This window comes from Ciona intestinalis, unplaced genomic scaffold (genome assembly GCF_000224145.3).
Source record: "Ciona intestinalis unplaced genomic scaffold, KH HT000166.1, whole genome shotgun sequence".
NCBI lineage: Eukaryota > Metazoa > Chordata > Ascidiacea > Phlebobranchia > Cionidae > Ciona > Ciona intestinalis.
In genome coordinates this window covers 93,537-115,720 of record NW_004190488.1, presented here as the reverse complement: position 1 = coordinate 115,720, position 22,184 = coordinate 93,537, and the positions used below count along the sequence as shown (strand labels likewise).

Here is a 22,184-nt window from a genome sequence, read left to right as displayed (position 1 = left end):
ATAAAGCATTATGTAGAAACAGCGGTTATATGAGATAAGGAATCAACACAACGGTTGACGCCTGTATCAAACTATTACCGTTTAAGTGGGGACGTACTGCTCTTATACTTTATATTATCATTTATCGTAACTGAAACATTGTTTTGGACAAACATCATATAACTAATAACAACTTCTAACATTAGCCAACTACTGCGTGATTAAAGTTTATCCAAATTCTCCAAAACAAACGTTTTTCAGGGACGACAAGGTTAATTAGTGTAAGTCAACACATGTAGGCTTTGTACAAAGCATATATCTACACATATTCTTTACCAATCACTGTATCATCATACATCATAAGTCTTCATGAGTTATAATACATATATGACAGAAAACCGCTTGATTGGTTACCTGGTTTGTTTTGATGGAGATCAGTCGACCGATGTCTTACAAGGATTTTAACATATTGCTAATTAGTTTACTACGTGCTCACTCATTAGAGCCTTGCTTTCTTGTCGTTCTGTTTTCATCTTTTGGTAGTAAAAACATTATTTAATTACATAATTATATAATATAGCCCAGCGACTTTCAAAAGCGTTGAAATCTTTTAGAAACAAAAATACCATAAAGATATTAAATATTACAGAAAATATTCATAACCAAATATTCCAAACTTCTCTGCCATTTTTTTAAAGAAAAAGGTTCCATCGTCTAATTTATTTAAGCTAAACAATGCCGTGTTGTATCTTTGTGTATATTTTCCAAATAAAATAACTTTTGTAATACAAATGAGACAACCACATAGGATATGATAACAAAAAAGGTAACGAAACAATAGTAATTTATTACCATGTAAAAAAATCCTATTCAGTATCCAAAAAAAAACAAATTTTAATTAAACTAAATTTAATAAATATATTTTATTTGCCTCAAACTTAAATTAGTTGTACTGGATATAAAAAACACACAAGTTGTGTAAAGTCAGTTGTTTGTACATGAATTAAAAACAATCCGTTATAAGAATATATGAGAAACATGCAGTAGTAGTACGTACTTAACAAAATCTTTAATTCTTATAGTCGAACAAATTAAAAAAAAACACACATAAAAGCTGCGCCAGTTATTTTTACCATTTCAATTATATAACATCATCTATGACGTCTTCATCAGCATTTCTCAGCAGCATATAGTTGTCCATGTCAATAGACCTGCAATGACGGATGGCATATCGAAGTCTTTCAGCCATGACTGCTTGGCTTGAAAACGGAGGTAATCTCAGTTGAAAAAAGCAAGTTTGACTGGTTGGCAAACTGTCTATTGGCTGTTGATGAGTAAAAAAATGTTAAATTTTGGTAATTTTTTTTATATTTTTTACAACCGTATGTAAGTTCTGTTATTTGTTGAAAAGTAAACTTTTAGTAATTTTTTTTCACATCCGTTTTAAAAGTTATGTTATTATTTCAGTCTAGCTATATACAACAGGTATAATGAGCCATCAAATAGAGTGTAATACCTTAATGCAATAAATACATTGTGTGGAATAAATTAATTAAGGTTTAAGGTACATTTTTTTTATCAAACAGTAAAGTATTTGTTAAATATACTTGCTATTGTAAAATATTTGTGGTTATCGCACCTGCCTCTAGCCAAGAGTTTACAGGATTGAGGCTTGATGCTACTAATATTATAATCGTATGTGTCCTTGGCAAAGACACTAAACAGCAATTGCTCCAACCCAGTGGTCCCAAATGGGTTTCCTAAATTCTAGCATACACCACAAAAAAAATCTAAAAAATTGCATTCATGGTGACTTGCACCAGGGCACGAGGTATCATGTGTTAAGAACACCGATGTTATACCGACGGACTTGTTCGCGGCGTGAGGATTAACAACTGGCGTTGTCTATTTACATAAGGATAAATAAGTTAAGTAAACCATTTTAGTTGGTGCTATCCGACTTTTATGTAAATTTAGTCAAACAAAACATTTTTTACCCGATCTATTTTCATAACTTGGAATCGCTGAGGCATGTCCACAGGATGCACAGGCAAGCGTGACCGACCCGAAACGAACTTTAAAAAGAGAACTCTTTCATCGCGGTTGAGTTCTTCTAAAGTCTGCCACAGCCAATGAATCAACTCGCTATCTTCTGCCACGTCACGATATCTATCATAATGTAATAATAGTATTTAAATGAACACTTTAGCTACGTACAGTGTTAACATTCTATAAGATATTTATTATTTGCTTTAATATGATTTTTATGTTTATCATGATCTCTATGTTAACTCCAACATTGTCCAAACGATTGTTTTATGTTATTAATGTTTTCCTAATCTCTATGTTCAATGTCATGCTTGAGTGATTTCTACATAAATCTATGTGGGTAAAACACTTCTCAAGAACCTGGGATTTAGGCCGAATATGTACAACATAATAACTGCTGTAAATGTGTATTCTTGGCCAAAACTCAGCAAAGTAATTACTTCCAAAAGGGTCTATATGGCCAGTACGTGCCCAATAACAATATAAATAAAAAGGGTAAATGAAAGCACTTCGTGCACTGAGAGTGACACACAAGTCGCAAATAAAACAACTTCTGCCTAAAGAATTTGGTGTTACGAAAGCAAAAAAACAAAAATCAAGTCCAACCAATTGTATAATAAACAAAATATATTTTGCTTAAATGGCATTGTCAGTCTATTATTCAAATAAAATATTTTACCTCATATTGGTTTTAAGCACGCTGATATCAATATCAGGCATTCCACAAACCAACTGTTCTAATCTTGTTTGTGTCATTAGAGTGAATAGTGGTAACGGTATTATGTGCGAGATCCCCATTCGAACCCATTCCACCTAAGAATTGAATTAAAAACATGAAAAAAAACAGTTTATAAACAAGGGGGGAACAAAGTTGATTTAATAATAAAGTTTTTAATCCAATAAAAAATAACAAAACAAAAATTAGATAATTATTTATTATAAAAGATGCTCATTTTTATTAGGAGAGCGACCGCTTTCTTTGCATTTATCGTTTAAAAGTAATATAACCACCGCCATAATTCTTTTTTAAATTAATTATTCAGAAAAGTTTTAAGCAAAAATTAGTTATCTAGAAAAATATGACTTTCTCAAAACACCTGTTGATCCAACTCATGCAGTCTGAAATACAAAGCTTGATCTGAATATTCTTTCCGGTTTCGAAACGTGAGTGGAATTCCATCGCCACCAACAACAACTGGAACAAACTTTCCGTTCCAACTTTGTGCTTTGAATGATTCGAGAGGAATTATCTAAAATAAAGTAAAAAGTAGAAAATAACACGAATATTGTGAACCATTACAAAAACATCACAACTTTGTTGATTTTCTAGTTTTAATATTTTTTAATACTTTTTAAAATTTCTGCTTTCTGTATCTATAAATGGTGTAAAAAAATAGTTTTGTAATCTAGACGTAATTCTAACCTGAATGTGTTTTTATCAACAAATGTATTAAAATAAAAGTAGTTACTTGATTCAGCAGTCAAGGACAGACTTTATAACAAGTGTGTTCTGTTTTATGCACAATTATTTTATTGTAATTTTTTTGGCCTTTATGTATAGCAAATTTCTGTTAGGTGTCTCGTCCAAGGACACATTCATCCAAAACAGTGGCTGCACGGAGTCTTGAATCCGTAACCCCTAGGTTAGAGGCAGGTGCGCTAACCATCGCCCAGACATAGTGTTACCCAACCAAAAAAATGTTTTAAAACTGAAGTTATGTTAAATTAAGGCAGAATTTTTATAACTATTTACCTCGTTAAAGTTTGATTCATCTACCCCTGCTACATCAATATTCTTCAGCGCATGCAACATCTGTACAAACATTTCATCGGAATCTTCAACATCTTGTAATGAAACACTAATACCTGATGTTGGTTTAATAAATAAATAACTTTATACACCAAAAAATTTTCATAAATGTTTTCCTATTCTATATGGGTGAGGTCCCGGATCGTGCCCTGCCATGGGTCCTAAGATTTAGGCCAGGATTGACCCATTTCCATACACCCAGAACAATGCAATTTTTTTATCCACACGTTTCTTTCAATATGGTTAGCAAAACAACTATGCGTTTAATGCAATTTGAACTTTATTTTAACACCAGTTAACTGTTTATGTGTGTGGCAGTCAGATTTTTTTATTTGGTGAAAACATTTTTATTCTTTGTCATTCTAAAACTTTGTTGCAACATTCCTTATTATATTTAAATGAATGAATGTAACTTATTTGTTCTTGCGTGCCGGGGCAACTACAGTCGGTATAAAACGGGTTTTGTTTCATATACCACGTGCCAGTTTGCAATTTCTCATTTTTATTTGTTCCTAATTTAACAAAACCACTAACAAAATAACTTGTATTATACAGTAGGGTAGGGAAAGATGGGACACCTTTTCATTTTATTATTTTATTGTCCCATTTGGTAGTAAACAAAGAACATTCAAAGAATTATAAAACCTTAACCTCACAACTCCCATAGACCGTTGTTAATTGTTTAAAACACAATCAGAATATTTGGATATTATGCGCTAAAGGTTTCCCATCCCCCCCCACAGTTCTAAATATTAACTACCTGCTAATAACTTCCACACAATTGGAGCAAGATGTAGATCAAGAGGTTTCTTTGTACGTATCGCGACTCCGATCAAAATCCCAAAGAATTTAAACATTTGTGCGTCTTCAGGTGAAGTTAGTGAAGGATTGAACACAAAACTGAAAACAAACAAAATATTAAATCATGTGGCAATTATTTTTATGTGACATGCAAAACGCACTGTAGTAGTGACCGACTAAAAATAGCTGGCAACATTAGGTCCAGCAAAATATGGGTACATCAGACACACACAATATACTTATAAACTACTTTACATCAAGCCACTTAAATTGAGTTTCAATATCTTAAGAAAAAAATGTGATTGATTGGGTAAACAGTGTAACAAATGCCATTAATTTCTTTAAAAAAGAGAGAGAGTATGTGATGTATTGTTTGTCTGCAAGCGCGATATCCTGCAATTCCTTAATATGTCTGACTGTGTGATAAATAGATGTTTACTGCAAGATTCCTAACAAATAAACCTTAATTTTACAATGTCCAAACTTGCAGTAGCTTACGAAAAGTTTCAAAACATAACCATATACACACTGGCTATCATAGAAAATGTAGAAAGGGCAGTAAACATTGTTTTAATATAAATCACCTGTCTCCATGTTGTCCAGCTTCCGTAGTTGAATTTGGAGTTGGTATTAAAAGGTTTACGGTACCATTTTCTAATTCCTGCACAAAATAAATACATTAGAGAAGCACTGCATTATATCCTACAAATTAAACACTGGCGCTGGGGCACAGCGGTTATCACGCCTGCCTATAACCAATTGGTTACGGTAACATTATGGGCGTAGGTGTCTTTGGCCAAGACACTAACGTCAATTGCTCAAAGCCAGTGGTCACTTAATGGGTTGTTTAAATTGTCAGCCATACAGAAAAAACAATCACCCACAAAGTAACATACATAATAACTCATAAGCTGACGCAAGGTGTATGAACACTAGGGCTGTGGAAAAGTTAACGGTTAACCGAACTATGACGTCATAGGGCATAAACGTATATCAATATCTGTCTTATTTACACGAAAGACACATGTTCGTGTTCGTAGATTGTTGTTTTGCAATAAGACAGAGTGCGCAGGAACGCTGTTGCTTTGATCGTGCCCTACAACGGCGATTACGCCATCAATCTTGATTGTTAATACCGCAGGCTAACTAGTTTTGCAACATTATATTGGTGTAATACACAACTTAAATGTTTTCCTCAGCTAAGCAGCGTGTTTATTACGAAAAAGCAGGCATTCACACGTGGATTCATTGCATCATAATAGCGATTGTTTGACCTGGCAATTGATTACGACATAATAGCAATTCACACGTTAATAACTGCGTCATAATTGCAATTCACACGTTGATTATTTAGACGGCAGGTGCTTTAAAACAGGTTTGAATATGAATAAGAAAGCATTACTTTAACGTTAAGAACGTTTGCCCGTGTATTGCAAGCATAGTCCATACGTTCGTCGTAAAGTTGCCTTTAAATTCGCGAAAGAAAAGCGATAAACAAGACGCTTTTATTAGGATTACACTTGTATCGGTTAACCGGTTAAAACTGAACGGTTAACGGTTAACGGTAACAAAAATAGGGAAAATCCACAGCCCTAATGAACACCCTTGTTATAACGACTGTTGTCACGACACGCGAAGATAAAGCAAGTCACATTCAAACAATTGGTTAAAAATTATATTCCGTTATTTCTGCAACCAGGCATAATGTAAGCAATCTTTCAGTCACTCATCTGGTACAAACGTAGCGTATTGATATATATTTCCGATGTTTTATCTGCCATCTGGCAAGAATTTGTCAGAGAACTAACATTAGTCTCAAACCTGGCATATTTCAGTGATTGTATCATCAAACACACCACCAGCGTCATCAGCTCCTTCCCCGATCAACTTAACTTTCCACGCACGTGCAGGCAACCGAAGGTCACATGGGTTTTGTTTCAAAATCTAACAATTTAAAAATTTTCAACTTAAAAAAAAGCTTTATTTTTAATCAGAAAGCAAAATAAAAAAAAAGAGAAAAAATCAGAAAAAAATCTTTAAAAATATAAAAATAATTTTTTTTAATTGTGGCAGAAATATGAAGTTTTTACATAATTGTATTTTTTATGATGTTATGGTTACAACTTCATTACAGATTTCGAAAATCGTCTTATTTAAGAAAAGTATTTACCCTGATTGGATTATATTAGCGTATGTCGGTATGCAAAATTATTTGCAGCAGAAACATTAAGATTATGCACTTTGGCAACAGTTTATATAGAAATCAAATACAATTTTTTGTTTTTTTAATATTAAAAGAGTATACAAAACATTAAATATATAATTTTTTTAAATCTTTAAAATTTGAAAAATTTTACTCCAAATTTACTTATTGCGCAAAACAACTTAAACACACCAGTGGACAAAGAAAAAGTAGACAAAATATTAAATACATATTTTTGCAACCTTAAGATCCGAAAAATTTAACTGAATATTCAGTTAACTTGCAAAACAATTCAAACACACCTGTTGAGCAATCTGAATAAATATTGGTGAGCATTTCTTTCCTCGAATGGCGAGTCTACGAACTGTGATTTGTGGTCCATAGTTTTTACCCTGAACCATGGTCTTGCCTGAACAAAATAAAATGTTGATTGTTTATTAACAAATAAAAAAGAAAACGCTGAACAGTAATTGACACCCACTAAATTAAAAATCTATTTTTGTATAGAGGAAAGGATACATACATCTACAAAATTCATAATGCAGTAACTAGAATATGACTACTACTAGTAATAATATTTTTGTAAATACAGCACTATTTTTTAAATATAACCCTTTTTTATATATAACACTATTTATTTAAAATATTTAGTAGGGTGGGGGAAGATGAGACACCTTTAGCACATAATATTTAAATATCAATCATGTTTCAAACAATTAACAACGGTCCACGGTCTAACAACATCATGAGAGTACGGTTTTATAATTCTTCAAATTTTCTTTGTTTACTCCTGAATGTGACAAGAAAATAGAATGAAAAGGTGTCCCATCTTCCCCCACCCTACTATAACACTAACTTTTAAATGATAACATTATTTATTTTTGGTTTCTAGAATTTGAAATCTTACCCAAAGCTCGCACGAGGGGAAGACTCAAAACTCTCGGTAATAAAATGGAACGAATTGCAGACGAAGAAAAACACGAGTTTCCACAAGTATATGGAGTAACATCACTAGTTGAGTGCTGGAAAATAAAATAATCAACAGAATTAGATTATTAAGCTGATATTGTACATTGATAGCACAACTTTTTTTTATAAAAATTATTTTTTTTAAAAAATTATTTTTTTTTTAAATTATTTTTTTCAAAAATTATTTTTTTTTATAAAAAATAAAGTCAAATTAATTTGCTAAAACATAAATTTTTGAGTTGAAAATCTATTTTAATTAGCACATAAAAAGTGTGTCACCTAAACAACTTTTTAAAGCTTGTTAAAACTTACTTGCTTTTGCTGGTAATTTAAAAGCGGCCATGACGCTGAAATTAGGTCGGAAAATTTGCTGAGGACAACAAGTCGACCACGTGCATCAAGGACTGAAACGTCAGCGAGTAAGTCATATTGACTCGGAATAGACTCAGGGGTTCCCAGCAATGTATGGCCTGCATCGTCATGTTCGCACGACCACGCGGCAGAGTGAGTACGACCCGCAGATATTTGTCGAATATTTTTACCGGAAAGTGATTCAACGAGAGTGGGTTCTTGTACATGGTTTGTGTGGCCAAGACCAAGCTGGATATAAAAAAAGAATAAGAAAACCTTACACTAGCGCTGTGGCATAATGGTTGGCTTATCTGCCTCCTGTCTCTAACCTACAGGTAATGGGTTCTTGCTGCTACCATTGTGGGCATATGTGTCCTTGGGCAAGACACCTAATGACAATTGCTCCAACCCTGTGGTCACTAATGGGTTGTCCAAGTTGTCAGCCATATTTAAAAAAATACATAGCAACCCGTAAGCAAACTGCCCGCCATGGAAGGGTAAATAAATTGCGTTCATTACAACTTTTTATCCCAAATTAAGAACGAGTATTTAATAGAAAAATGTTTCATCAAATATTTTCATATTTCATAAGATAATAACTTTAACTTACAAAATAACATTTTATAAACAGTTAAATATTTTATTTTTAATGGAAATATTTTTTTTAAATCACTGAACATGCTGAATGCATGCCAGCATATATAAAACAGCTCTTCCATTATTTTGTTGTGAAATCAACTACCAGAAAAGCTGTTTTTGTATTATATTATGCCTCGTGGTAAGTTTGTACACAATTGTAATTTAAAGTGCCAAAGAAAAGGAATACTTGTAGATGGATAGATATGCTCAAATGTGATCTGTACCATCATAGTTTCAAAAATCGAAACATCTGTTTGTTGGTATGCCTCTTATAACATTTAGTTGTATAATAAGAACAACGTATTCTATTCTATTCTATGTGGGTGAGGTCCCGCGGCGTGGCACGCCATGGGTCCTAGGATTTAGGCCATAATTGACCCATTACCCTAAAGAACAACGTATAGTACTGTGGGGAAAAATAGGACATATACATCACATAATATTCAAATATCCTGATCCCATTTTAAACAATCAACAATGGTCTATGGGAGTTGTGAAGATACGCTTCTTAATTCTTTAAATGTTCTTTGTTTACTACTAATGGAACGAGAAAATAGAATAAAATGTGTTTCATCTTTCCCCACCCTACTAAAAAATAGATTGTATATACCTGTCCATCTGTATTTGACCCCCATGTATATACAATTCCTTTAGATGTTAAAGCTATTGTATGTTCAGCTCCTACACTGATATCTATGATATGATGAGAAGACAGTGCGGTCACAACTTGTGGGTTGAAAGAAGGCGAGGTTCGTGTCTCACAGTTACCACACATGCGATCTAAAAAAACTTATATTTTAATAAAAAAAACACTTAATAAAAATCTTTTTAAAAAATGACAATTTTTTTAAGTGACCTACACTAGTCTCTGCCTAAATTTATGCTTTTTTAGTCACCTGACTAAAATTTTAGTCAGCGAATTTTGACCGACTAACTTCTGGAGTAAGTAATGCACAGAAACTTAGTCGGCTGACTAAATGTAAAAATACATCGACTAAATTTTAGCCAGCCGACTAAAAAAACGCAATAACCAATAGTTACCGCAACCGACTAGTTTAGTCGGTAGCCAGGAATACTATTCCTGTAAATTTTAAAGTTAAAAAACATATATTTATAGTACTGTGACATTAATACATAAAAACAATACTTTTATCACATAATATTATATTAGTAATATAGGTGTTAACCCTACATAATCATTCTGTATTTTTGTTTTTCCACATAGTAAAGTTTTTCATGAATATATTTTTATCATTTTATATAAATGAAAGACTGCTGATGCCATTCGGGCGAAATATATATTTTTTATTATACAATTGGTTGGACTTGATTTTTGTCTGTTACGTCCATGTAGTGTTATAATTATAACTGCACCTTGAAGTAAAAATATAAAATACAAAATATAAATTAAAAATATGAGATCAAAAATTAAAGTAAAAATATGAGGTAAAAATAATGGCAACTTATCAATCACTTCACCTTGTCCGAACATGAATAGTTTCCCGTCCCATGTTAACGCAGCTGTGAACTGAGCTCCACAACTTATCTTTTTTATCCCAACTCTACTGAGGACCTCGATTTTAGTTGGTGATGTTTTCGCCGATGTTCCACCAATTCCAAGCTTTCCATAATCCCCGTCACCACACGCCCATACAGTGAGATTATCTTGTGAAACTATAACTGTGTGATTCAATCCACAAGCCACCTAAAAACAACACATTTTTAGCCCCCTAAAAAAAGGTAAAGTGTAAAACCTAAACAACAAAAAATTTTTAGCCACCTAAAAAAAAGAAAAAATATCTGCCAAATAAAAAAAAATTAGTTATCTAAAAAATCAAACAAATGAATTGAGCATATAGTACTGTGGGGTAAGATTGGTCACTAATACCATTTTTCTTATTGTGTCTTTAAAAATTCATTTGTTTAAAATGTTGTATATAAACAATTATGAAATTCTGTAAATAATCAATATATTACCAAACGTTTACTACCAAACGGGACAAGAAAATGGAATGAAAACATGCCCTATCTTACCCCACCCTATATATTTGTTTTAAAACATTTTTAAACCTGTCCGATGATGTAGTTCTCCAATGCCATAACTCTTTCAGGTATTTTCTTATTAGTGGTTGAACCGTGACCGAGTCGACCATAATCTCCATATCCGAACGTAAATAACTTTCCATCAATCGTAACGACGGCAGAATGTTTAAACCCGCAAGCAACCTTGTGTTGGAATATCAAATTATTCGTCATTAAGTTAAGAAATATCAAATTATTTGTTCTGAATCGAAATATTTGTCGGTAATGTCAGGAAAATCAAATTATTTGTCATAAATCAAAATATTTGTTGTTAATGTCAGAAATATCAAATTATTTGTTATGAATAAAAATACTTTAATATTTTTAATATCAGGAAAAACAAAATAGTTGTTATTAACGTCAAATATTTTTTAATATTAAATTATTAGTGATTAATGTCAAAAATATCAAAATATTTGTTAATAATGTCAAAAATATCAAAATATTTGTCATAAATATGAAGAATATCAAAATATTTGTCATAAATGTGAAGAATATCAAAATATTTGTCATAAATGTGAAGAATATCAAAATATTTGTCATAAATGTGAAGAATATCAAAATATTTCTTATTTATCAAACTATTTGTCATAAATGTGACAATATCAAAATATTTCTCAATAATTAAAATATTTGTCACACAGATAGTGGGGCAATGGCAGTTGTCGAAATAACCCTGATGTTCTAAAACCTTAGCCATGCCTCTTAAGCTCGCTCATGAGTTACCAAGCGTAGAATTTTGTGGGTGATTGTTTTTTGTTGGGTAGTAGCATTTACATTGAATGAAAACTGAACTTTAATTTTATAGTTTTTATACAGACATGCCTACAAGGGTGCCAGCATTAAGCATTGAACCCAGTGGTGTCTTTTAATGTTGCGATGGTCATACTACACGACTTTTGTAAATGTTTTTTAGTACAAACATTTTGAGACCTTATTCAGGTTCCCTACCTCAGGATTATACAAAACATAAATTTGTCAGAAGAGTTTTATTAAGTTTATAATTACCTAAATCATCAACATTTATCAAAAACTTATAAAAACAAAAAAACCTTTCGAACTGAATGAATAAATGTAACTTGCTTTATCCTGGCATGGCCAGAACATGATGGTCGCTATCACACGGGTGTTAATACACCTCGTGCCAACTTACGAGTTACCATGTATGTTACTTTGTGGGTGAATATTTTTTATATTTTTTTATGTATTTTATTTACCTGCACAACCTCTTGTCCCCGTAATGCTTCAATCTGTCGAGGCCTACGTTGTCGATCACTGTTACCATGACCAAGTTTACCATAATCCCCGTCCCCCCATGAAAATACTTCTCCATTCTCAGTGAGAGCAATCGCATGGCCATCACTACCAGTAGATGTAGCCAACTGCTTCACTATAAACCCTAAAAAAATTTTTTACCAAGATGTTTATAAAAGTCCAGGTTCATAAAGCCGACTTTTTCCTATAAATACTGGGTAATTTGCCACAGTATTTCATTTCACCATCCATTGGCACTATATAAACATTTTATTTTTTTTGGTATAACTTTTTTATTATTTATTTTTGTCTAAAATTAATGTTGCTGTACAATTAATAATGTTAAAATTGGAACCAGTTCTGATTAAAATTTAAAACTACATATATGATTTTACCATGTATTCATCATAGCTGAGATAATGAGCAAAATGTGGTCTACAATATATTTGAAGCACCAACTCAATTAGAATAGAAATCCAACATTACAACACAAAAAATTATAGTAAGTATCAAATATTCCGTTATTTTTAACATTTATTCCACATTAGTAAAAAAATAATTAATATTAAAAAAATAAAAATTATAAAAACCTATGTAAATACATATTAAGACAGTTTATTTAAATGTTAGATTTCTAATGGTATATGTCTTAAGAAGTGTTTTGAAAAATCTACAAATAGATAAAGTTACAATCAAAATATTAATGTTTTGCAAAAAATATCGTTAAAAATATATTGTTGGTCTAAAAAAATAAAAAAAATTAGCATTTAAAATTAAACTTTTTGTTAAATACCAGATCTAATATTTGCACACCTCAAATAATGATTGCGACTAGTAAAAAAAATTTTAAACGCACCTTGTAAAGCAGAAATATGAGTAAGTCGATTTGAATCATCCGAATTTCCTTGCCCAAGCCTTCCATAACTACCTTCTCCACAAGATAACACAACCCCGTTGTTGTTTATTATGAACGTGCAATTTTGTCCGCATACCACCTGTGTGTAAAAAACAATAAATATGATTTCATGAAACAAACTGGCTAATTTATTAAAGTCATTTTGCGAAATGACACCCAATTTGTGGTGGTATAGCACAGTGGTCAGTGCGCCTGCCTGTAGCTCAGAGCTTATGACTTGAAAAGGCATGTTCCTGCCACCATTGTGGACAGATGTGACATTGGGTAAGACCTCTAATGGCATTTGTTCCAACCCAGTGGTCACTAATGGTTGTCTAAATTGTCGGCCATACAGAAAAAAAAACCTACAAATGTTGTTAATCAGAAGCGGGCGCGAGGTGTGTAAAACAGAACACCTGTGTTATAACGACTGTCATTCTCCCACCACACAAGGATAAAGTACGATAAACTCATTCATTTAATCAGGCAGTTTTAGCCTTTTAGGTGAACACTTTTTTAATCGATTTTCTAAAAAACTTGAACAGAACGTTAAAACATATTGGTCTTCAAATTTTTTTTTATTTTTTTTTCTTAAGCTTTTTTTATGAAATAGAACAACAACTTTAAATGCCTTTCGCAAAACACAAACAAACCTTGCGAGCTTCATGAAAAGATTTAGTAAGTTGTGGAACAAGAACTCCACTTCCAACTTCAGCAAGTTGGCCATGTCGACCAGCTCCAAATAAATAAACATCACAATGAGTTCCACATTGCCAGTCATTGGGACATTGTTCGTACCATGATACCAACTGTTCATCCATTCCTTGCACCCACTGTGTGTTATCCTGTAGAAAATTATCAACATTATTATATCACTTGTTTATGGTCTACACCAATGGTTCTCAACATAGGAGCCAAACATGCATTGCATCAATCAGTTTACATTAGCACCAAATTTGTTGCAAGCAATGCATGTATAACTATCCCTACCACCTCTGCATTTTAAAAACTTTGGCAGGTAAGGTTCTCGAGCCATTTTTTTAGAAATTTTAAAACAGATTTTGCGAACCAGTGGACCTTCAAAAAATAAAATCCACCCAAAAAGTAATTACCACAAAAGTAGTCAATGCAAAAGATCAAAAAACTTAATAAGAAATTTGCTGCTGTCCTTTTTTATATTATAAGTCTTATTGAAGTTTCTTGCATTTTGCAATTGAGATTATAATGTATTTGGCGGACCAACAGGAAAGTTGATGCGACCCGGCACTGGTCCACGGACGGCAGGTTGAGCACCACTGGTCTATGCATTAATTGTATGTATGGGGCTTGAAACCAGTCGGCCATGAACACTGCGGGTCGCGCTCACCAAAAATACAATAAAACATGCTTTTAAGTCTAACTATAATAAAGTTTAATAAAAGAGATTTTCGCCTAAATCGGCATCGGCAGTCTTCTATTTAAATAGTGACTCTATTTTTAGACGAAATGAACTAAAGCAACACATATGTAGAATTTTGTAAAAAAAAAACAATATCAAAATTTACCAAAGGATCTTTAGATATGCTTGAATCCAGTTGTATTTCCTCATGAAATAAATCAATGAATTCTTGTGAAAATTTGCAACGTGTTAAAAATGATCGAATCACTTGATTTGTCAGATATAAGTTGGCCAACCATGACCACTCAGATAAAGGGGGACTTTGTAAACTTCCAATCTAAGATAACATTTTTTAAACTTTATTTTGACATATTTTATAACTTAATTTAATATATAGTAGGGTGGGGGAAGACGGAACACTTTTAGCACATAAAAAAAAACAGCAAAATGAGTTCTTAAACCACGCTATAGATAACAGGCTAGCAAAGAGCATCAGTTAAGTGGCGGTTGAACCCAAACAATACATACATAAGTCTTTGTATAACCTGGTTTTGCCAGGAATATTATAAATATAAAACATTTGCCAGTAATTTTTTCTTACTGAGCAATTTTGAAAACTAAAAGTCTTAAGTTTTTTATTCAATAATTTGTTATTATTTTTTAGATTAAATTAAAAAAAAAAAAAAACGTTTTCGAAGGTTTTTTTTGTTATTATTAAAAAAACTCCCTGTTTACAAATTACCTTTTGGTAAAGTAGAACTGGTGCATAACAGATGCATTTTGTTAATCCAGATCCAAAACACAGTGTTGCGAGATTTTTAAGGAATAGACTGTAAGTTAACTGGTCACCACTGGTCACTAATGACTGGAAAATTCATTTTATTTAAAAAGGTCTTGTTAGCTACTATAAAGTAAAACAAAATTACAGCTGTAAAAATTACGTAATATCATTTTTTAAATAGATATTTTAGTAATTAAACGGAATTTAATGTATTCGTAATTATATTATTATTAAGTTGAATATTTAATAAATTTAAATACTCAAATTAAAAATATAGTTTTTTTAATAGATTTTATTTAAAAATTTGTTAGCTTTTAACTCTGGTTAACTACTTTAAGTTGAATAAAAAACTAAGGCTGTATAAATTACATCACATAATTTTCTTGTATGGATAGGCTATCTTATTAATTCAGTTTAATTGAATATATTGGGTATTATATTAATATTGAGTTGAAAATATGATAAATTTAAATATTCAAAGTAAAAATCAGTTCCTTAATAAATATTAGATATCTTATTTATTGAATTTAATTTAATGTGTTGGGGATTAAATTATTATCGATTTTTAAAATACGATAAATTTAAATATTTAAATGAAAAATCCGTTCTACTTACTCTTTCATAATTATACTGATCCGTGAGCATTGCAGGCAATCGTTCCAATAAAGCTTGATAACATTCTAACTCATCAAAGTTGAGATCGGAATAATAAGCGAGAGTTTGTCTTGCTTTTGCAACAATGTGATAACGGTTCAACCAACTTGAAGGGAACTAAAAATTTAAAAAAATATATTTTAAAATTATAGAAAAATTGTTTATATCTATAATTAATAATTACGTTTGACTTTAACTAAGTCTTGCCCAACAGAATGTGAGGATACAAAAATATCATATTAGTGTGATCTGTTTTACACACAGCTTACGACTTACTGCATGTGCATCAACAAAAAATTTTTTTTAGACTAACCCCATTTGTTTTGAATAAACAAAATAATCGTAAAAACATTTGTTTAGGATGTTTAAAATAAAAAAAAAAAATGACTTTTTTAATAAGAAATATTTTCCCACTTACTGACAACATTAATATTTCCTTTGAATTCGAAAACGAAGAAACAAGCAAGAAGTCACTCAACCACGACAGTGAAGAAACTGCCCCATCACCTTCCTTGCTTTGTAACAATGTCCCATCCTACAACATAATAAAATATTTTTGCTTTAATTTACATTAAAACAAAAGTAACATCATATTTTTTAAAACCAAAGAGGAATGCAAATGACAGTCGTTAGAACATGCTATAGATAAAACTTATCAGAAAGAGTAGAAATCAAAGAGTGTGGTCGTTAAATCCCAAATACAGTGAACTTATTTGGTTTTTGAATTAAAACATGTCATGTAATTAGCAGAAAAGGGTGCGTAAAGACACAAACTATATAATGGTGGGGGGCCTTTAAAAAGTCCGGACCACGCTATATAAGTTGGTTTAAAATAAAATTATACACCTAGTAAATACTATTTGTGGTATTTTTGTAAATTTAAGCCTCTTAACTTAAGCAAATTTTATAAACTAACTGTTAGTTAAGCATCAGAGGACATAAAAGTTTGTTTTTACACAAAAAAATACATAAAAAACAGTTGGTCGGGCTTTTTAAGCCATTTAAACTAAAGACTGGGTCATGCTCATATTACAAGCATTATGTTACAATATCGCAACTATGTAATGACTGGTACAATTTGACTTACATGAAGTGACCACACAGCCAACCAACCAGTGTTACCACCAGTGGCAAGTAAATCACTTGTTGGGTTAAACTGGATTGTGGTTATTGCTCCACCAGCTGAACAGTTTAACTTGCTTACTATACAACAATCCGAGAAAGTGGTTTTCATTGGCATATCTGTTGAATATTAGAACAATGAATGTCATTTATTCATCATCTCATAGGAGTTTATTCAAAGGTTATAGCACTGGTTTATATTGTCTTAGCCTTCAAGTTACCATATATGCAACTTTTGGAGACTGCTTTTATTTTTTTCCATATGACTGATAGTTTGCACGAATAGTTAATAAGTAACATTAGATTGCAAAGATCACACACACTCACTAAGACAGGATAGGAACATTAAGTTTTAAACTTTGTATGCTCGGCTTACAATGTGAGATTTCTACCACTATGTTATGCAAATAGACATTATTAGTATTGACTGTTAACCAAAACAATATATATTAATTTAACAAATAGGGAACTTAGAATGTAGAAATAAAGACAACATTTTACCTTTGATGCCGATTGCACTTTTTGAAAAATTCGCCAGTTTTAAATTTTTTTGTGTTGAAAAAGTTTCCGAAGAAGTTGTTCGAACTTCTGAGTAATCCACCGACAGAGATAAATTCCACACATTTACCATCCCATCTTTACCACCACTATATTGAAAAAAAAAATGCTTTTTTACATGATTATAAATGTTAAACTAACATTTAAATATTAAAACAAGGTCAGAGATCAATTTTAGGCAATTAACAATCAACAGATCCTAAACCATGGACTTTCAACAAATTAGTTCTCTGTAGTAAACTTTATATAAAATTTAAACTGAAACCACCAATTTCTACTTCTGTCAATTTTGCATGAATAAATGTAACTTGTTTTATCTTTGTATGGCAGGAAAACAACAGTCTTTATAGCACAAGTGTTCTGTTTCATACACGATGCGCAAGCTTACAACGTATCTAACTTTGTAAGTGAATATTTAAGATTTCATTCATTTTTTCAATAAATGACTGAAAAATTAGGAAACCTATAGCAGCCAATGGGTTGGAGAAATAACCATTAAGTTTCTTGCCCAAGGACACCTATGCACACAACAATGATATTTTTGTATCTCCCCCAATTCAAAAAAAATACATTACTTACATAACAAATGTAAGAAAATTTGAAACAGATGAATCAGCCACAGGACACCACAACATTGCTGTTACTGTTGTGTTATGTTTCAACGTATATATTGCGTTCCATGCATCTCCATGGTTACACCATATCTTAACATTACTTTGCAGTGCTTCATGTACAGCCAGATGAGAACCTTTTAAAATTGATAGGAATAATTTGGTTTAAATTAGCATTTGATATGTGACAGTTCCGAATTTGTGAATAAAAGTATTTTGTTATTTACCTTTATAACTATATCTTAAACAATATAAAAGCAATATATGTACAATGATTTGGGGGGAATGGGCCAAATATGCCTGAATCCCAGTTCCTCGGATTTTGGTGGAAGGGCCAAGGATAGCCCTTATTTTACACAACTCGTGTCTGCTTACGAGTTACCATGTATGTAACTTTGTGGGTGTTATTTTTTATGGGATTTTTTTTATAGGAATAGTTTAATATTTTTAAAACCTGTTGGGTCCCAAGCCAGTTGAATAACTTCATGTTGACAAGCATCGATAGTTGCGATGTTACTGTTTCCATCTCTTGTAGCCAGCACTATTTTACCATCAGCGAATCCTACAGCGAACTGTTGATCCTCACCAAACCACGCCACACATGTGACACTTGCTAAAAATTGGTAAATTAAATTATTAAACTTTTTTTTCTTTACAAATGAATCATAAAAGTAAATAATATTTTTATTTTTAAAAATTTAAATTATATTTTCAAGTTCACTATTCCATAATCTGAAAAAAACGTGAATAGAATAATTTTATTTTACCTGAAATCACATGTAAAAAATTAATTTTAAAATTGAAACTAATGGATTCTATTTTTGCTTGCTGCCTATTTAGTGGCATTTTGTGTGTTCATTAAACTGTAAAAGTGCTAGAACAGGGCCAGATTCACATCTCACATCTTAGAGACTACATGTTACATACCTTTATTTCTTGTACAATGCGTCAGTTTTGTTGTGTGAAAAGTTGTAATGTCCAAAACATCTACAATCCATACTTCACCATTGCTTACTCCGTATAACAAAGTATCAAAGCCAGTCCCGGCCATTCCACTCACAGCATCACATTTGGTGGGCCATGTCATGGCAGTCACATGGTGGGATTGTGGTAACACATGCGGCACACAACCTATTATAACATATGAAAAAATATAAGAATTGTCATAAAAGAAAAGTATTTAATTTATGTTCAATAAAATTTCATGCATACAAATAATATGATATAGTACTGTGGGGAAGATGGAACACCTTAAGCACATGATATCCTGATCAATTTTTGAATTACCAACAGTCTATGGAAGTAGTAAGGATGTGGTTTTCTAATTAGTTTCTATGTTCTTTGTTTACTACCAAATGGAAGAGAAAAATAGAAAGAAAAGGTGTAACATCTTCCACCACCCCACCCTCCTAGTAAATTAGTTTAATTTTCTTTGCAATACTTCTTTGATATTTGATCATCCAGATAAATGGGAATGACAATGACACTACATTATATATAACATGGTTTATATACTACAGTCTACAACTAATATTTATAAAAGGATTGTTCTATTTTTGAAGAAGCACTATATTGAATGACACAAATATAAGTATTAATTAATAATACGATTTCTTTGTTTTTACTAATTGTAAAACCGAAATTTGCCAAATAAGGATAGAAATAAAAATTACAATACTAATAAGAATTCTTAGTTTTTAACTTTTTTACCAAATGTAACATCTGTATATATTATGTAACACCTGTATATAGTATATATATAGTATGTACCACCTGAAGTTGGCCAAATATTAATAATGTTTCCGCCAGAAGCAGCAAATAGTTTTCCATTAGCACTCCAACACCCGTTAGAAATTTCTTTATTTTCCTCGTCGTCAACAGCTTGAAACGAACAAACTCTTTCAAGTTGACACCATGACGAGGTGTTTAATTTCGCCGACACTGACCAGAATCTTACAGTAGAATCACCAGCTCTGGAATATAAAAAGAACTTTGAAAAATATGCATTTTTTTAGTTTATCAATATAGTAGGGTGGGGGAAGATGGGACACCTTCAGCACATAATATCCAGATATCCTGACCGTGTTTTAAACAATTAACAACGGTCTATGGGAGTCGTGAGGATATGGTTTATTAATTCTTTGAATGTTCTTTGTTTACTACCAAATGGGTCGGGAAAATCGACCGAAAGAGTGTCCTATCTTCCCCATCCTTCTATATCAAACTAAAACTTACATAGTAACAAGTTGTTTTTTCTGTGAATGCCAAATGGTTGATGTTACAGGTTTTTCATGAGCACGTATGCTACTTTTTGAACATGCTGGCAACCCCAAGCCAGTATCTGGTGCGACATTAACTTTATTAGATTGGTGGGAGAGAACTGCAATCAATTGTTCCAATGCCCAACATCGAGTAGAATTAGAGATATGGTTGCTGAGGCAACAGATGGACAAAGCGTTGATCAGTTTGACAAAACCTAAAAGAAGACAAAAGAAATATTAACAAAAACAAAAATTATTCTGTTACTTCTGCTTCCAGGCTTGAAATAATCAGCTCATCTGATATAAAATCATAATTAGCGTTTCATCTGGTATAAAAACATGGTGTGTTTCCGATCATCTACCATCTGTCAAGACTTCATCAGGGAATGTAACGCAACAATACACACACTTAAAAACATTGAAAAGGTAAAAAAGCAATCTAAACATGGAAAAGTACTGTAAAAGGGGGAGATAGTAAGATTTTGATAATAAAACTATAACTTACCACTTTTTCGCCCTCCGTCATAGTCTTGACATTTAGTTAATAAAGATGAACAAAACTTAGTAACATGGAAGTCATCAGATGAACTTTCATCTGGATGTAATCCTACAGCTGCTACATATAGGCTCTGTTGATTGTTACAACATTTAATTGAATTTAGAAGAAAGTTTACTGGAATTTTGGGGTTTTACATGGAATATTGTTTTTCGGCCCCTTACCCCAAAATCCCAGGACCTTGATTTCAGGCATAATTTGGCCCATTTCCCAAAAATCATTGTACATGTATCGCTTTTATGTTGTTTACGATATAGTTGAATAAGTAAATAACAAATAACTGTTGTTCACAAATTCCAAACATTACTTGAATAATAAAAAACTTTTGCCTTGTTTTATGTTTTATTATAAACCTGTTTAGCAGATAATTCAATTTCAAGAAATTAAGAAAGAAAATTATAAACAACATGCTTGGAACAGTTCTAAATTTAATTAATACCCTAATATGAAAATATTACCTTGGTACACGACTCAATAAGTGAATTAAACATCGAGGAATCGGATGAAGCAAGGTTCCGAATGATGTCACAAACATGCTGAACATATTTATCGACATATGGGTCAAAGTTCACCTGAATAATGTAATTCAATTAATAGCGAAGTTTGGGCAACTTAATTTCTAATTACCTTATCTGTACACAAACCATAATATATAATTATGTTGGGAGATGGGCCACCTTTAGCACATAATATCAAAATGCTCCAATCCTGTTTTAAACAATTAACAACAGTCTAAAGAGTTGTAAAATGTTTTATAATTCTTTGAATGTTCTTTGTTTACTGCCAACTCGGACGGGAAAATCTAATGATAAGGTGTCCCATCTTTCCCCACCCTACTATAATATATTAAACTAAGGATATAAGCTTTTATGAATTAGGCTGGTTTAGCAGAATGAAGAAAACAGCAAATATAATAGATTACATAACAATTTATGAATTTATTCGAATATAGTAATGTAAGTCCCACCTCATCTTTTGCATTACATTTTGTCACATGCTGCTCTGTTAGAACGCCACTAACTGCTAGTTTCAGAAGTTCCAAAAGAGTTCTGAATAAAAATCATGTAGCTCTAGTTTAGGCATTAATTTTTAGTTTATTTTAAATATTTGGTTAACTGAATAACTTTGGTAAATAAAATCCTAATAATTTGACATAAAAAATAAAACAATTTTTTTTCAAAATGTTTGTTTTTCTGCTCCAATAATAGGCAACTAAACAGAATTTTAAAAT

General features: G+C 31.8%; 1 protein-coding gene across 5 annotated transcripts in view; it reads right to left on the bottom strand.

The window, feature by feature from the left end:
• Window positions 1-717: 717 nt before the first annotated feature.
• Window positions 718-22,184, bottom strand: part of LOC100179171 (probable E3 ubiquitin-protein ligase HERC1) — a 43,605-nt gene continuing 22,138 nt past the window's right edge. For 3 of the 5 annotated variants that reach the window (XM_026839184.1, XM_026839185.1, XM_026839183.1), the window contains 29 exons: window positions 20,903-21,026; window positions 20,372-20,612; window positions 19,910-20,109; window positions 19,064-19,267; window positions 18,591-18,749; window positions 18,105-18,273; window positions 17,469-17,614; window positions 16,933-17,087; window positions 16,264-16,380; window positions 15,807-15,962; window positions 15,153-15,275; window positions 14,577-14,747; window positions 13,686-13,877; window positions 12,994-13,132; window positions 12,101-12,282; window positions 10,872-11,027; window positions 10,281-10,506; window positions 9,412-9,581; window positions 8,124-8,411; window positions 7,750-7,864; window positions 7,145-7,251; window positions 6,461-6,583; window positions 5,224-5,300; window positions 4,599-4,738; window positions 3,782-3,894; window positions 3,126-3,278; window positions 2,708-2,841; window positions 1,977-2,148; window positions 1,073-1,303 (listed from right to left, as the gene is read on the bottom strand). In XM_026839184.1, the coding sequence (XP_026694985.1) occupies window positions 1,121-1,303; window positions 1,977-2,148; window positions 2,708-2,841; window positions 3,126-3,278; window positions 3,782-3,894; window positions 4,599-4,738; window positions 5,224-5,300; window positions 6,461-6,583; window positions 7,145-7,251; window positions 7,750-7,864; window positions 8,124-8,411; window positions 9,412-9,581; window positions 10,281-10,506; window positions 10,872-11,027; window positions 12,101-12,282; window positions 12,994-13,132; window positions 13,686-13,877; window positions 14,577-14,747; window positions 15,153-15,275; window positions 15,807-15,962; window positions 16,264-16,380; window positions 16,933-17,087; window positions 17,469-17,614; window positions 18,105-18,273; window positions 18,591-18,749; window positions 19,064-19,267; window positions 19,910-20,109; window positions 20,372-20,612; window positions 20,903-21,026 (4,635 nt within the window). In that variant the 3' untranslated portion in view covers window positions 1,073-1,120. Of the gene's footprint in view, window positions 1,304-1,976; window positions 2,149-2,707; window positions 2,842-3,125; window positions 3,279-3,781; window positions 3,895-4,598; window positions 4,739-5,223; window positions 5,301-6,460; window positions 6,584-7,144; window positions 7,252-7,749; window positions 7,865-8,123; window positions 8,412-9,411; window positions 9,582-10,280; window positions 10,507-10,871; window positions 11,028-12,100; window positions 12,283-12,993; window positions 13,133-13,685; window positions 13,878-14,576; window positions 14,748-15,152; window positions 15,276-15,806; window positions 15,963-16,263; window positions 16,381-16,932; window positions 17,088-17,468; window positions 17,615-18,104; window positions 18,274-18,590; window positions 18,750-19,063; window positions 19,268-19,909; window positions 20,110-20,371; window positions 20,613-20,902; window positions 21,027-22,184 lie in introns of all 5 variants that reach the window. The other 2 variants (XM_026839182.1, XM_018816249.2) reach the window with 2 other exon arrangements.